The 15,365-nt window shown below is 42.5% G+C and overlaps 2 protein-coding genes across 3 annotated transcripts in view; both read left to right on the forward strand.

The window, feature by feature from the left end:
* The window catches only part of dnah2 (dynein, axonemal, heavy chain 2), a 208,028-nt gene extending 203,496 nt beyond the window's left edge, over positions 1-4,532 (forward strand). The window contains exon 87 of the mRNA XM_066680491.1: positions 4,213-4,532. Within this exon, the coding sequence (XP_066536588.1) occupies positions 4,213-4,367 (155 nt within the window). The 3' untranslated portion in view covers positions 4,368-4,532. The remainder of the gene's footprint in view (positions 1-4,212) is intronic.
* Positions 4,533-6,229: 1,697 nt separating this feature from the next.
* Positions 6,230-15,365, forward strand: part of kdm6ba (lysine (K)-specific demethylase 6B, a) — a 96,777-nt gene continuing 87,641 nt past the window's right edge. For both annotated transcript variants that reach the window (XM_066680440.1, XM_066680441.1), the window contains exons 1-2: positions 6,230-6,894; positions 10,317-10,510. The gene's annotated coding sequence lies outside the window, so the exon portion shown is untranslated. The remainder of the gene's footprint in view (positions 6,895-10,316; positions 10,511-15,365) is intronic.

The following is a 15,365-nucleotide window of genomic DNA, read 5'->3' on the forward strand; positions in this document are numbered from 1 at the left end:
CACAGAGTAATCACACCAACACAACACACACACACAGAGTAAACACACCAACACAACACACACACACAGTAAACACACCAACACAACACACACACACACACACACACAGAGTAAACACACCAACACAACACACACACCAACACAACACACACACACAGTAAACACACCAACACAACACACACACAGAGTAAACACACCAACACAACACACACACAGAGTAAACACACCAACACAACACACACACAGTAAACACACCAACACAACACACACACACAGAGTAATCACACCAACACAACACACACACACAGTAAACACACACACACACACACACAGAGTAAACACACCAACAAAACACACACACACAGAGTAAACACACCAACACAACACACACACACACAGTAAACACACCAACACAACACACACACAGAGTAAACACACCAACACAACACACACACACAGAGTAAACACACCAACACAACACACACACAGAGTAAACACACTAACACAACACACACACACACAGTAAACACACCAACACAACACACACACACAGTAAACACACCAACACAACACACACACACACACACAGAGTAAACACGCCAACACAACACACACACGCACAAACACACCAACACAACACACACACACAGAGTAATCACACCAACACAACACACACACACAGAGTAAACACACCAACACAACACACACACACAGTAAACACACCAACACAACACACACACACACACACACACAGAGTAAACACACCAACACAACACACACACGCACAGAGTAAACACACCAACACAACACACACACACGCACAGAGTAAACACACCAACACAACACACGCACACAGTAAACACACCAACACAACACACACACACACACACACACAGAGTAAACACACCAACACAACACACACGCACAGAGTAATCACACCAACACAACACACACGCACAGAGTAATCACACCAACACAACACACACGCACAGAGTAATCACACCAACACAACACACACGCACAGAGTAATCACACCAACACAACACACACGCACAGAGTAATCACACCAACACAACACACACACACAGAGTAAACACACCAACACAACACACACACACAGTAAACACACCAACACAACACACACACACAGAGTAAACACACCAACACACACACACACACACAGTAAACACACCAACACAACACACACACACAGTAAACACACCAACACAACCCACACACACACACAAACACACCAACACAACACACACATAGTAAACACATCAACACAACACACACACAGTAAACACACCAACACAACACACACACACACAGAGTAAACACACCAACACAACACACACACACACACACACACAGAGTAAACACACTAACACACCAACACAACACACACACACACAGAGTAAACACACCAACACACACACACACACACACACACAAACACACCAACACACACACACAGAATAAACACACCAACACAACACACACACAAACACACACACAGAATAAACACACTAACACAACACACACACACAGAGTAAACACACCAGCACAACACACACAGAGTAAACACACCAACACAACCCATACACACACACACACAAAGAGTAAACACACCAACACAACACACACACACACACACACACACAGAGTAAACACACCAACACAACACACACACAAACACACCAACACAACACACACACACAGAGTAAACACACCAACACAACACACACACACACACACACAGAGTAAACACACCAGCACAACACACACAGAGTAAACACACCAACACAACCCATACACACACACACACAGAGAGTAAACACACCAGCACAACACACACAGAGTAAACACACCAACACACACACACACAAACACACCAACACAACACACACACAAACACACCAACACAACACACACACACAGAGTAAACACACCAACACAACACACACACACACACAGAGTAAACACACCAACACAACACACACAGAGTAAACACACTAACACAACACACACACACACACAAACACATCAACACAACACACACACAGAGTAAACACACCAACACACACACACAGAATAAACACACCAACACAACACACACACAAAATAAACACACTAACACAACACACACACACAGAGTAAACACACCAGCACAACACACACACACAGACACACAAAGAGTAAACACACCAACACAACACACACACACACACACACACAAACACACCAACACAGCACACACACAAACACACCAACACAACACACACACAAACACACCAACACAACACACACACACAGAGTAAACACACCAACACAACACACACACACAGAGTAAACACACCAACACAACACACACAGAGTAAACACACTAACACAACACACACACACACACAAACACATCAACACAACACACACACAGAGTAAACACACCAACACACACACACAGAATAAACACACCAACACAACACACACACAAAATAAACACACTAACACAACACACACACACAGAGTAAACACACCAGCACAACACACACACACAGACACACAAAGAGTAAACACACCAACACAACACACACACACACACACACACAAACACACCAACACAGCACACACACAAACACACCAACACAACACACACACAAACACACCAACACAACACACACACACAGAGTAAACACACCAACACAACACACACACACAGAGTAAACACACCAACACAACCCATACACACACACACACAAAGAGTAAACACACCAACACAACACACACACACACACACACACAAACACACCAACACAGCACACACACAAACACACCAACACAACACACACACAAACACACCAACACAACACACACACACAGAGTAAACACACCAACACAACACACACACACAGAGTAAACACACCAACACAACACACACAGAGTAAACACACCAACACAACACACACAGAGTAAACACACCAACACAACCCATACACACACACACACAAAGAGTAAACACACCAACACAACACACACACACACACACAGAGTAAACACACCAACACAACCCATACACACACACACACAAAGAGTAAACACACCAACACAACACACACACACATACACACAGAGTAAACACACCAACACAACACACACACACACACAGAGTAAACACACCAGCACAACACACACAGAGTAAACACACCAACACACACACACACAAACACACCAACACAACACACACACAAACACACCAACACAACACACACACAAACACACCAACACAACACACACACACAGAGTAAACACACCAACACAACACACACACACACAGAGTAAACACACCAACACAACACACACACACACAAAGTAAACACACCAACACAACACACACAGAGTAAACACACCAACACAACACACACACAGTAAACACACTAACACAACACACACACACAAACACACCAACACAACACACACACAGAGTAAACACACCAACACACACACACAGAATAAACACACCAACACAACACACACACAAAATAAACACACTAACACAACACACACACACACAGAGTAAACACACCAGCACAACACACACAGAGTAAACACACCAACACAACCCATACACACACACAAACAAAGAGTAAACACACCAACACAACACACACACACACACACACACAGAGTAAACACACCAACACAACACACACACACACACAGAGTAAACACACCAGCACAACACACACAGAGTAAACACACCAACACACACACACACACACACACACACACAAACACACAAACACACCAACACAACACACACACAAACACACCAACACAACACACACACAAACACACCAACACAACACACACACACACAGAGTAAACACACCAACACAACACACACACACACAGAGTAAACACACCAACACAACACACACACACACAGAGTAAACACACCAACACAACACACACACACACAGAGTAAACACACCAACACAACACACACACACACACAAACACACCAACACAACACACACACAGAGTAAACACACCAACACACACACACAGAATAAACACACCAACACAACACACACACAAACAGAATAAACACACTAACACAACATCCTAATCCTAATTTATTAGCTTTTAAGCAGCATTACTGGTTCTTCTCTTACAACTTCTGTGCTATTATTTCTCTCAATCTGTGTACAGGTATGTACTCTTGCCCCTGCTACTACTTCCCTGTACGTTCAGGGGGAGCTGGACGCCCTTCCTTTGTAGTGGGAGTGGATCTGAAATCAGGAGCTGTGCCTTATGAGCACTGGATCAAGAGAGCAACAGCACTTCTGATGAGTCTGGACAACTAGAAAGGCAACAGACAGAGTATGAATGTCAGTGCAAGTTCAGTTTTGAAGCAGGTCGAACAGTAAAATTCTAAAACAATTAATTTGTCATTTATTATTTACACAATTCAATCACCAATGTTTTGTTCCTTTGTAAATTGATTGACAAAAGTGAAATGAAATAGGAAATGTAATGAATGAATTAAACATGTATTTTATCAAACACGTCTCACGGAACGCTCAAGCATTTCTTGTATTTAAAAGACAGAGATAACGTCTTTTTCCCACACAGAGAGAGAACGCTGAAGTTCTTAGGATCATCGTGAGGCTCTGCATGGGTTTGGGATAAATTCTTGAAACGGGGAGGTAAACAAGAGGGAGTCCAGAAAAGTGAAACTGAAGAATGGTTCTGAAGAAACGAGAGAGGGAGAGGGCACGCACGAAAGAGAGAGCAGGGAGGGGGGGGCTTGGTTCAAGGCAGTATTCAGACAGGCCCCTTCCACTGAAAAAGCAAGACTTCCTCAGAACTGTAAGGGGCTCTTTACTGAGCTCCACGTCCGAGGCAGTGTGTGTACCGCTAACTGGTTGTTGGGGCGCTCATAGCAACATGTTGAATTCAAATTTAAATTGGGCCTCCAAGGCGCTATTGTAGTTGCTCAAAGTACTTCAGATTTTTCTCTCTTTTTAATGGACACAAGGAGAAGGAGGGAGGGAACGACATCTTTTCAATCTTCAAATGGAGGATGAAGTCCTCTGGGATTATTCATTACAGTTGAATGTTCCCACCTCAGATCCATTCAGACCACATGGAGGAATGGGAGGGAAGTGTTAAGGACGGAACCAAACATGATTATCTTTAATTATATGGAGTTGGTTCCCTGTAGGTTTAAGGCTATTTGCTCCTGTTACCTTTATGTGAAGATTTCAAATGATCAGCTAGATTTTAAACAAAAGGGTCATAGAAATGTGGCTCGTTTTCTGTTTAATTACGTGTATTACTTTGATAGTGAATCAAAAATGAATGTCAGTTCAAGTTTATACCCAAGTTCTACATTGTAAATGTATTTCCAAACTAATGTTTCCGGAGGAAACCCACGCGGACACAGGGAGAACACACCACACTCCTCACAGACAGTCCCCCGGAGGAAACCCACGCAGACACAGAGAGAACACATCACACTCCTCACAGACAGTCACCCGGAGGAAACCCACGCAGACACAGAGAGAACACATCACACTCACATTTTGTGTCATTTGTTTTTCATTTTAAAACGTATGAAAGCAACTCTGAACATACATTTTTTTTAAATAAATTAAGGAGAATATCATGCCCCACTTTGTATCCGTCCACCCTTCTACCGTGAGAAGGACAGCTCTGCACTGAAAAGATGTGGGAACTGAAGGGGGTCTGTGTGTTTTATTGGAGTTACTTGGTGTGCGTCTATGAAGTGACACAATTATATGAACTCTGGGCTTCTTCCTACAGTTGTTAACGTGTCATACGTTTACATATCGTTCACCAGAAAATGACCAGCGGTTTTCCATCGCTGCTGAACTGTGAAGTCAAAGTTTGGTGTATTTTCCTGTAGCCAACGGCCATGACAGTGGTTCAGTGAATCAGCTCATAATACTTCATTACCAGGCGTAATTTATGTCCCAACAAGTGGGGAAACTTCAACTGTGCAGTATTTACTGCCTGTCCCTGAGTGTTATTCCAGCTGCCGGGAAAGAATGGAGCAATCCTGGAATTTTGGGAAGTCGATGCGTGTGTGTCCTGAAGAAGAAGAAGAAGAAGAAGAGGAGGAGGAGGCGGGGCAGCAGCCCGAGAGCCGTCTACCGAAAATAACCTGCAGGAGAGAGAGAGAGAGAGAGAGGGAGGCAGGAGATGAAGTTGGCCGCCTATTCGAATTTTCCGTTCCACCTTAAATGCTGCAGAATTCAACTGCTGCATCTTTTAACGTGGAAAGACAGAATCAAATCAGAAGCCAACTCTAGCCTCATGACAGAGAAAAGAGTGCGTGCGCGGTGTGATATGGAATTCAAACTGCGCAGTCTCTAAACCCTGTTTGCGGCTGTACGCTCCGAGTGGGGGGGGACAGAGCCGTCAGAGTCGAGGGGACCTGCGGTGGACACGGGCATGGATTTCTTCCTCTAACCACAGCTCTGGACTCCTCTGCTCCTCCGCGGAGCCGTTGCAGCGCGCGGCACAGATGACGTTGGGCCCGTTTTAGAAAAGACTCGAAAATGAAGGAGACGGCTGTGGTCGCTGTGGCTCTGGTGATGTTTTTGGCCACGTTTTTTCCCCCCGAGCACATCACCGACTCCGCTGCTGGTTTCATAAGCACGAATTTCATGCTGCGTGTGCTGTTCGAATCCACAGCGACGTTGGGAGAACGTGCGCGGTCTGAACCGCCATCGAGGGCAGCGACATTCATTCAGAAAGAAACTGCGCAGTTGTGTTTTTGGAGGGGGATCTTGTAGTGGTTTTTTTTTTTTACAATGAGGAGAAGAAGCAAGCCACCTCCCAGCCCCAACCGTCGTCTGTTAGAAGGTAAGGCGCTGACTTTTTCTACTTTAACACTAGGTCTACATTGAGCTGAATGGAGGTGTTCACTGTAGAAGATGTGAATTAATAGCGCTTGCATAATTCCCTCCCATTTTCTAGCTCCACTTAAGCCCCATCTACACGTGTTTGTGATTCCTTATTTCCTCAAAATCTCATTCTTGGGCAGAGGGAGTAGCTGAGCCTAGTTTAGTGAGCAGTGGTGATACGAGCTGCTACTAAAGTTGACCTCCCCCTGCCAGTAATATGGAAACTGATGAGATCATAGTTACTCTTAACTGGAAGCGAGTGGGAGTTAACGGTGTTGCAACGTCTCTCGGTTCTATCAGCTCTCACCGCACTGTCCTCCACGGGCCTTAAAGCGTCCCTGTACGGCTTTCTAACGAAACTAAGCTTTTATAAAGCCACGTCTGTATTATTGCCGTTCAAATTATGAAACGTGAGGTAAAATAGCAGTGGACGGAGACTCGGGCCTGTTCGCGTTCTTCACGCAGCATTTTCTTCCCCAAATGTCATGTGGTGAAGTTGTGGCGGGTTCGGAGATTTTCCAGGAAGAACATTTGAATTCTGTTCTGAGCCATGTTTTTTCTCTTCCTCTCTTCTCCTTGCTGTACGACACCGCCCCCTTTTTTTTCCCCTCCATGCACCACTCTTTAAGAGCGATAGGGGGCGCCAAAACACCACAAAAGGCAGTTATTTCTACCTTGTGCCTTGTTTCTACCGAGACCCCTTCAGTTTCGCAAAAACCTTCTGTTAGTTTAATATGTTGAACATTATGTATAACATTGAGGAAATATGTTAAGCTATTGGGGTTTGTTTGTTGAGCGGTGATACAGTCTTACTGTACATAACGTTATATTAAAACCGAACACAGTTATGAGTTCTCCGCTCCAAACCAGTGCTAATTTCATTTTTTTAAACTCTGCAGTACATAAAAACAATACATTTTCACCGTTCCAGCTCAATATCATCAATAGATTACTGTAGTTATTTTTGGATTCATATATTAAAGCATTTCATGCTTGGAACAGAACTATTTAATAAGTAGGAAATAATATTTCGTGACAAAACAACGACCACACAACCCTGTTAAACTATTTCACCCTCATAAAATATCTGGAATATTCACATAAATCAAGTTGTAGATGGAAAGTAAATTATTTTATTTGAAGATACACTTTATTTAATTTCTTGTCCTCAGAGTAATTTACCCGTTAGCATGGATGCTAAGCTAACCACATTAGCACAGTGTATTAACTATTTTTATGTTCAAAACTCCCCCCTGCCTCTGTCAACCCTTTTACTCATTAAAGCCGCTGTAGTTAAAGAAACCTCTTAAAATTAATTTACTGCTTCTGAGATGAGTTGGACTAACACTGTTGCTGAATTCATTGTTTCTTAGAGAATTTAAAAATGATAAAAAATATGTATGTTTAAATTTTAAGAATTACCAGCGGTAAGTGACACACCAATCATGGAACTAGCAATATAACACCATGAACATGTCAAGTTTATTAGAAGCATTTGTTTTTCAGGCTCAGTATTAGAGATTTATTGGTTCTCTGTGGTGTTATGATGGGCTATAATCCGAAAGAATGTTCTGGACCATGGTGGACCACGCTCAGCACCACAGTGACTGAGGCTGGGTATTGAAATTGGGTGTTTTTCATAGTTTAGGATTCCTTCAATAATACGCAACATGTTAATTTAATACATAATTTCTATATTTCAGCTGTTCTAATCAACATTTTGAAGACAAAACCTGTTAGTTGATTATGTCAAATATTCTATTATCTTAAACAATAGGAAGGTCCAGAGCGTGAGTATTAATTATACTACAGTTAGTTCCGACCCAGTGGTTTGATTGGCTGAGAGACGTTCCTGGAGTGGCAGTAATGCGCGATAATGGTATTCAGACCGAAGCTCTTCTGGTAAATACATGGAACCCTGCAACAACACCAGCATTTACAAGACACTGGTTGGGTCACTAGACTTATGTAAGCAATGGTTAACAGGTTTAGTTTCCATTTACGCACCTAATTTTGAACAGAGCAAAGAGTCATGGTGCAGTGGACCCATTATGCATTTTCTGATTTCCTTTGGAAAGGAAAATGTGGATTCAGTGACTGTGTTCAGCTTGAGTTGAGACTTTTTGTTTTATATATAATTTTTAAATGCCACTCTCATTCACCACTCAGCAGGACGGCTCTGACCTCTAGCTCTGATGCCATCCTGATTTATCCATAGAGCAGCTCTGAATTACACAGCTTTGGTTCAAAACTTGGAAAACAGGATAGATATGATGATCCTAACATACTGCATTTTGCTATCAGGCCCAGCCTCAGTTTTATTCCCAAAAATTCCCATGTCAGTGCATTAAAGTGACAATGCAATATGACAATATTTTACATCATTTTTATTGAAGGCAATACCTACCCGCTGCACCACCGTGCCGCCCCCAAACTTTAATGTTTATTTTAAAATATAGAGAAAATGAGACTCCTAGCAAACGCACATAACTGGGCCCAACTTAACTATCAGATAAACACTACACATACGTTACTGGAAATGTTGACGTTTGATGTGGATCCTGTTGATACTCCTACGTAATGTTTTGTTTGATAATGTGTCACTGTCCAATGAAAAATATGCATCTCAAATTTTGTCCATTTTCAGTTTACCACGTCCTTTGAACACAGCAGCTGTCCTTTTATATTGTGTGAACATTTCATAATGAATGAACTAATAGAAAATCTCCAAAATGACTTCGAATAAAACCTTTTTACATTGGCTTCCATTGAAAGCTAAGAAGGATTTTTCCTTCACCTGTAAAGTTGCAATTTTGGGGAAAATACATGTTTTTCATTGGATAGCAATGATTTATGTCGTCACCTTTTTTTTGCCCGATGCTGAAGAGTGAATGGCGTGTCATGGATATATCAACTGAACATCAGGAGGGCCTGTTTGGGCCTGGGAATTGAATTTTGCACAGTGAAGTATGAGACATTGAAGCTGATCAGCATTAAAACACCCTAGAAACGCTACAAACACTGATACTTATGCATGGTGTAAATGTCTTAAATGCAAGCAGTATTAGAGAACGTTACTCTACTTGTTCTCTTCGCAGAAAGGAGCGATTTAATATCGGCATCCACTAGATGGCGCCACTTGAACTGGTATCTGATGACCACTTTGTGGTGCTTCAGGGTATTTTATGAAGGAGTCTGTGTCTTAGGACCATTAGAGTTCTCGTGTTTCTCAGTCAGATTATTAACCTGAGTCTAAGACAAACTTATGTACAGTGATACTGTAAAATGTGAATAGTTGTACGGTAGTGAAGTCACAGCCTGTCCTGTAATAACAAAGAAATTCCTTGCCTGGCACTAATTTAACATTGATTCTTTTCGCAGGGCACAGCATGGTTAAAGTTTGGTTGGCCAGCATGAGAGCTGTTCAGGATGGAAAGCTTCATCAGGCACTGTCTAAAATAAGACTACATCCTGTCCCTGAGTCTGTAAAAGTACTGAAAGTCTGCTGTGAGGAGAAGAAGAAAAATCCAGATGGAATAATCTGTGCTGGAGTTAAGAGAGCAGCCATCGTACAGGTGCTGTCCGTTACTATAATTGTGAATGATTTTAAAGTTTTTTTTTTGTAATTAACCTTAACAATTAATTATCCATATATTATGGGTTCTTTAAGGTTGCTGAGGTAAACAAAAAATCCAGCTGCTGTGTGTGTGTGTGTGTTAGTTAAAGACACACAGTAGTTCTCATTCAAGCCTGGCTTTTTCAACAACAATTGTTTTATGTTCAATGTTTGCAGCTGTGGAACAAGCATGACCACCCTAACTGATACACTCCTGCTGAGTGGTCAGTACTGACACAGCTCGTGTTAAAATAAACATACATTACTCACTGCAGCTCTTTATAGGTGTATATTACGATGTACCAAATCATTTTTACACTACAATAATAGCTCTAATTGGTGCACGTAAGAGCATGTGTGTGTCTTTTGCATTAGAGCCATTGAACACAGAAAGATGCCTTGTTCAGCAGCACTTCTGTTAAGTATCTTGGTGAAATAACAAATGTACAATTTCAAAACTCCTGCAAACACATCTGCACAGGCACAGACATGATTTATACCTTGGCTGTGGGGTACACCTGTCCTGCATATTTGAGTGTGTTCCTTACGTGGGCGCACCTGGTTCAGCTAATTAGCTCATTAGCAAGCCATCTCTGAGCTGGAGTGTGTGTTAGAACAAGAAAAACTCTGAAATGTCTGCCTGGATTGGTAGACAGCTTGTGTTTTCCGCTCCCTGTTATTATTTCTCTTGTACATAGGGACCATTGGAAAACAGTGTGTGTGCCTAAACGCTCATAATTATAACTAGTCTTTTATTAACTAGGGATGTGTGGTGATGTCTGAATTATATCAGCACTGGCAGTGAATGTGTGTGTGTGTCTGTGTTGCCCTGTGAAGGACTGGCGCCCCCTCCAGGGTGTATTCCCGCCTTGCGCCCAATGATTCCAGGTAGGTAGTTTGTTGTTATGTAGGTTTGTGTCTTTGCTTAAAATATTATTGTAAAGGGAAGTAGTGTGAAAATATACAGTGCACTGTAAAAAATGTCTGTTTTACCGTTTCTGTAACAGTGAAATACCATAAATACTTTTATCAGCCGAAATATAAATGTTTACATCTTTTCACTGTAAAATATACATTATTTCAAACCATTAGGGGGCGGTACAAGTGTCTAAGTATTGAGAGGAGCTGAGACTCATTAGGGAGCTCCCAGTGTGCCTTGCTTCTCCATATTTTCTGTGATTTTCACAGTTTCTTTGTTTTTTTTTGTCTTTGAGATTTTTGATTTTGGGTTGCATTGGGGTGATGTGTGTGTGTGTGTGTTTCTCTGCATGTTATGAGGAGATCTGTGTTGGTCAGGAAAGTTCACCATCAGCCTGTGTTCCGAGTGCTGGAGTGTGGCGCCCAGATACCTCTGTCCTTTCAGCAATATCTCCTTTTAAGGGCTGAATATGGGATGCGGTTTGGGTTTATCTAAATATTGCTGTATTTCAGTCTTCATTCTTTCATTTGTCACATAGTTTCTATGTTAATTTTATGGCAAAACAATGTTTCTTTGTTATTTTTATGTAAATACTATGGTTTTATGGCGTATATCTATTTTTTATAACAGAAAATTACTATAAACAAAACTTTCTTAAATGTAAAATTTAAAATGTGACCGTATATATATTTTTATTATTTATTTATTTATTTTTTGGGCGGCACGGTGGGGCAGCAGGTAGTGTCGCAGTCACACAGTTCCAGGGACCTGGAGGTTGTGGGTTCGATTCCTTCTCCAGGTGACGAGTTTGTGACGTTTGTGAGGAGTGTGGTGTGTTCTCACTGTCTCTGCGTGGGTTTCCTCCGGGTGACAGTCTGTGAGGAGTGTGGTGTGTTCTCCCTGTGTCTGCGTGGGTTTCCTCCGGGTGACTGTCTGTGAGGAGTGTGGTGTGTTCTCTCTGTGTCTGTGTGGGTTTCCTCCGGGTGACTGTCTGTGAGGAGTGTGGTGTGTTCTCCCTGTGTCTGCGTGGGTTTCCTCCGGGTGACTGTCTGTGAGGAGTGTGGTGTGTTCTCCCTGTGTCTGTGTGGGTTTCCTCCGGGTGACTGTCTGTGAGGAGTGTGGTGTGTTCTCCCTGTGTCTGTGTGGGTTTCCTCCGGGTGCTCCGGTTTTCTCCCACGGTCTAAAAACACACGTTGGTAGGTGGATTGGTGACTCCAAAGTGTCCGTAGGTGTGAGTGTGTGAGTGAATGTGTGTGTGTCTGCGTTGCCCTGTGAAGGACTGGCGCCCCCTCCAGGGTGTATTCCCCGCCTTGCACCCAGTGATTCCAGGTAGGCTCTGGACCCACCGCGACCCTGAATTGGATAAAGGTTACAGATAATGAATGAATTAATATTTTTTTTCTTTTACAGTGTGGCATGAATGTGTTTGTCAAACTGTATTGTCAAAACGTCTGCTGTGCAGAATCTCAGACTAGTACCCGTATCCAAGCTCCAAAAAAGAAAAAAGCTGTTAACTTTATGCTATTTAAACACTCAAGATGCGCTTTGTGACCCGGTCAAACCCTGTTCAGCTACCTACTTTAGGTTGGTGCTAATGTTACTACTCCACTCACAACTGTATTCGAACTCTGCTAAATTAACACCATGGCCCTGTTGTTGAAAAGAGGATGAAGCCCAGACTTGCTACTTATTTGGTATTGAAAATAAATGGCCCTGAAATTACATCATTGTGCTGATGCACCAATAAAGGGACACCAGCACGGTTTATATGTCAAATGATATTCAAATATAGTGTATTAACCTAAAAATATTTCATTTATTATTTAAAGATAGACACAGTATTTTTACTAGCATGCTGCTATTTTATTCTCTTATAGTTTAACATTATATTCATATTATCTATATTATTTTATATTTAAATAAGCTGTAATATGGAATACATAAAGAATTAATTCTTTAAATCAACAAACCTTGGTCTTTTTGATCTTAGAAACATGTAGAATTAATTTTTAAATAAAACGAACAAAGAACACACTGATAATGAAAATATGCAGGTGTTATGAATAAGTCCAAACCCTTCTGAATCTTTACCAGTTTCACTAACAATACAATTACAACACTTTGTGATCCTTTGTTAATTTTAACATGTATTATTCATTCATCCATCCATCCATCCATTCATTTACTCACACTCACGCCTAGGGACACTTTTGAGTCACCAGTTCACGCAGACACGGGGAGAACGCTTATTCTTTAACATTTATTAGCGCCTCCCTATATTTTCCTGTACAGAAATCTCACATAATAACATCCTAATGGAAACAAACACGTTGATTTGAGGCACCACAGCTTCTCAAAGACATTTAACATGAAGGGTATGTATTTTGGACCTCTACCTTCCCGTTGTTGAAATGTCAGAGACACCCGAATGACAAACAGACATTACAAAATAAGGTTTGTCTAGTTTTCTCTCTTGTTATAGAAGTAAAAGTATTGCTAATGCTAATCAGATGGTAATGCTAATGCTAATCATAGTGGACGTAAAAGATGAAGAATCACCTTTAGTAATCCCCTTAAGTAAATTGCTTCTTAGCATTCATCCCATCTGTGGCCGTGAACACACAAACATGCAATTTTTCAAACCCACTACGGGCAAATGACACACACACAACCAGAGCAGCGGGCTGCCAACCACCACGGCACCTGGAGAGCATTTGGGGGGTTAAGTTCCTTGCTCAAGGGCCCTTCAACTGTGAATACATATTCTCCTGACGGTCTTGGGAATTAAACCAGCAACCATCCGTTCTCAAGCTCTCTTTTCTAAACCTTGAGCCCACGGCTGCCCAAGTGTATTTTAAATGTCTACATTGTATAGCTGTTTATGTACTGGCTATAACTGGTGTGTAGAGATATCTGATTCAACACACAGTTTTATTTTACAGCATCCCTCCTCACAACTGTTATTCATTCTATATTCTGTTGAGTCTTTTCTGGTTGTCTTTCACTTTGCCTGCGTCACTGCACTGCCAGCATTAAAATTTCTGATTAGTTTCCCGGAGGAAGCTAATATTAAAAATTAAAAAGGAAATTAATATTAATATGGCAGCAGGTAGTGTCACAGTCACACATCTCCAGGAACCTGGAGGTTATGGGTTCAAGTCCCACTCCCGGTGACTGTCTGTGAGGAGTGTGGTGTGTTCTCCCTGTGTCTGCGTGGGTTTCCTCCGGGTGACTGTCTGTGAGGAGTGTGGTGTGTTCTCCCTGTGTCTGCGTGGGTTTCCTCCGAGTAACTGTCTGTGAGGAGTGTGATGTGTTCTCCCTGTGTCTGCGTGGGTTTCCTCCGAGTAACTGTCTGTGAGGAGTGTGATGTGTTCTCCCTGTGTCTGCGTGGGTTTCCTCCGAGTAACTGTCTGTGAGGAGTGTGGTGTGTTCTCCCTGTGTCTGCGTGGGTTTCCTCCGGGTGACTGTCTGTGAGGAGTGTGGTGTGTTCTCCCTGTGTCTGCGTGGGTTTCCTCCGGGTGACTGTCTGTGAGGAGTGTGGTGTGTTCTCCCTGTGTCTGCGTGGGTTTCCTCCAGGTGACTGTCTGTGAGGAGTGTGGTGTGTTCTCCCTGTGTCTGCGTGGGTTTCCTCCAGGTGACTGTCTGTGAGGAGTGTGGTGTGTTCTCCCTGTGTCTGCGTGGGTTTCCTCCGAGTAACTGTCTGTGAGGAGTGTGATGTGTTCTCCCTGTGTCTGCGTGGGTTTCCTCCGAGTAACTGTCTGTGAGGAGTGTGATGTGTTCTCCCTGTGTCTGCGTGGGTTTCCTCCGAGTAACTGTCTGTGAGGAGTGTGGTGTGTTCTCCCTGTGTCTCCGTGGGTTTCCTCCGGGTGACTGTCTGTGAGGAGTGTGGTGTGTT

The sequence above is a fragment of the Hoplias malabaricus genome, chromosome 9 (genome assembly GCF_029633855.1).
Source record: "Hoplias malabaricus isolate fHopMal1 chromosome 9, fHopMal1.hap1, whole genome shotgun sequence".
In the NCBI taxonomy this organism is placed as follows: domain Eukaryota; kingdom Metazoa; phylum Chordata; class Actinopteri; order Characiformes; family Erythrinidae; genus Hoplias; species Hoplias malabaricus.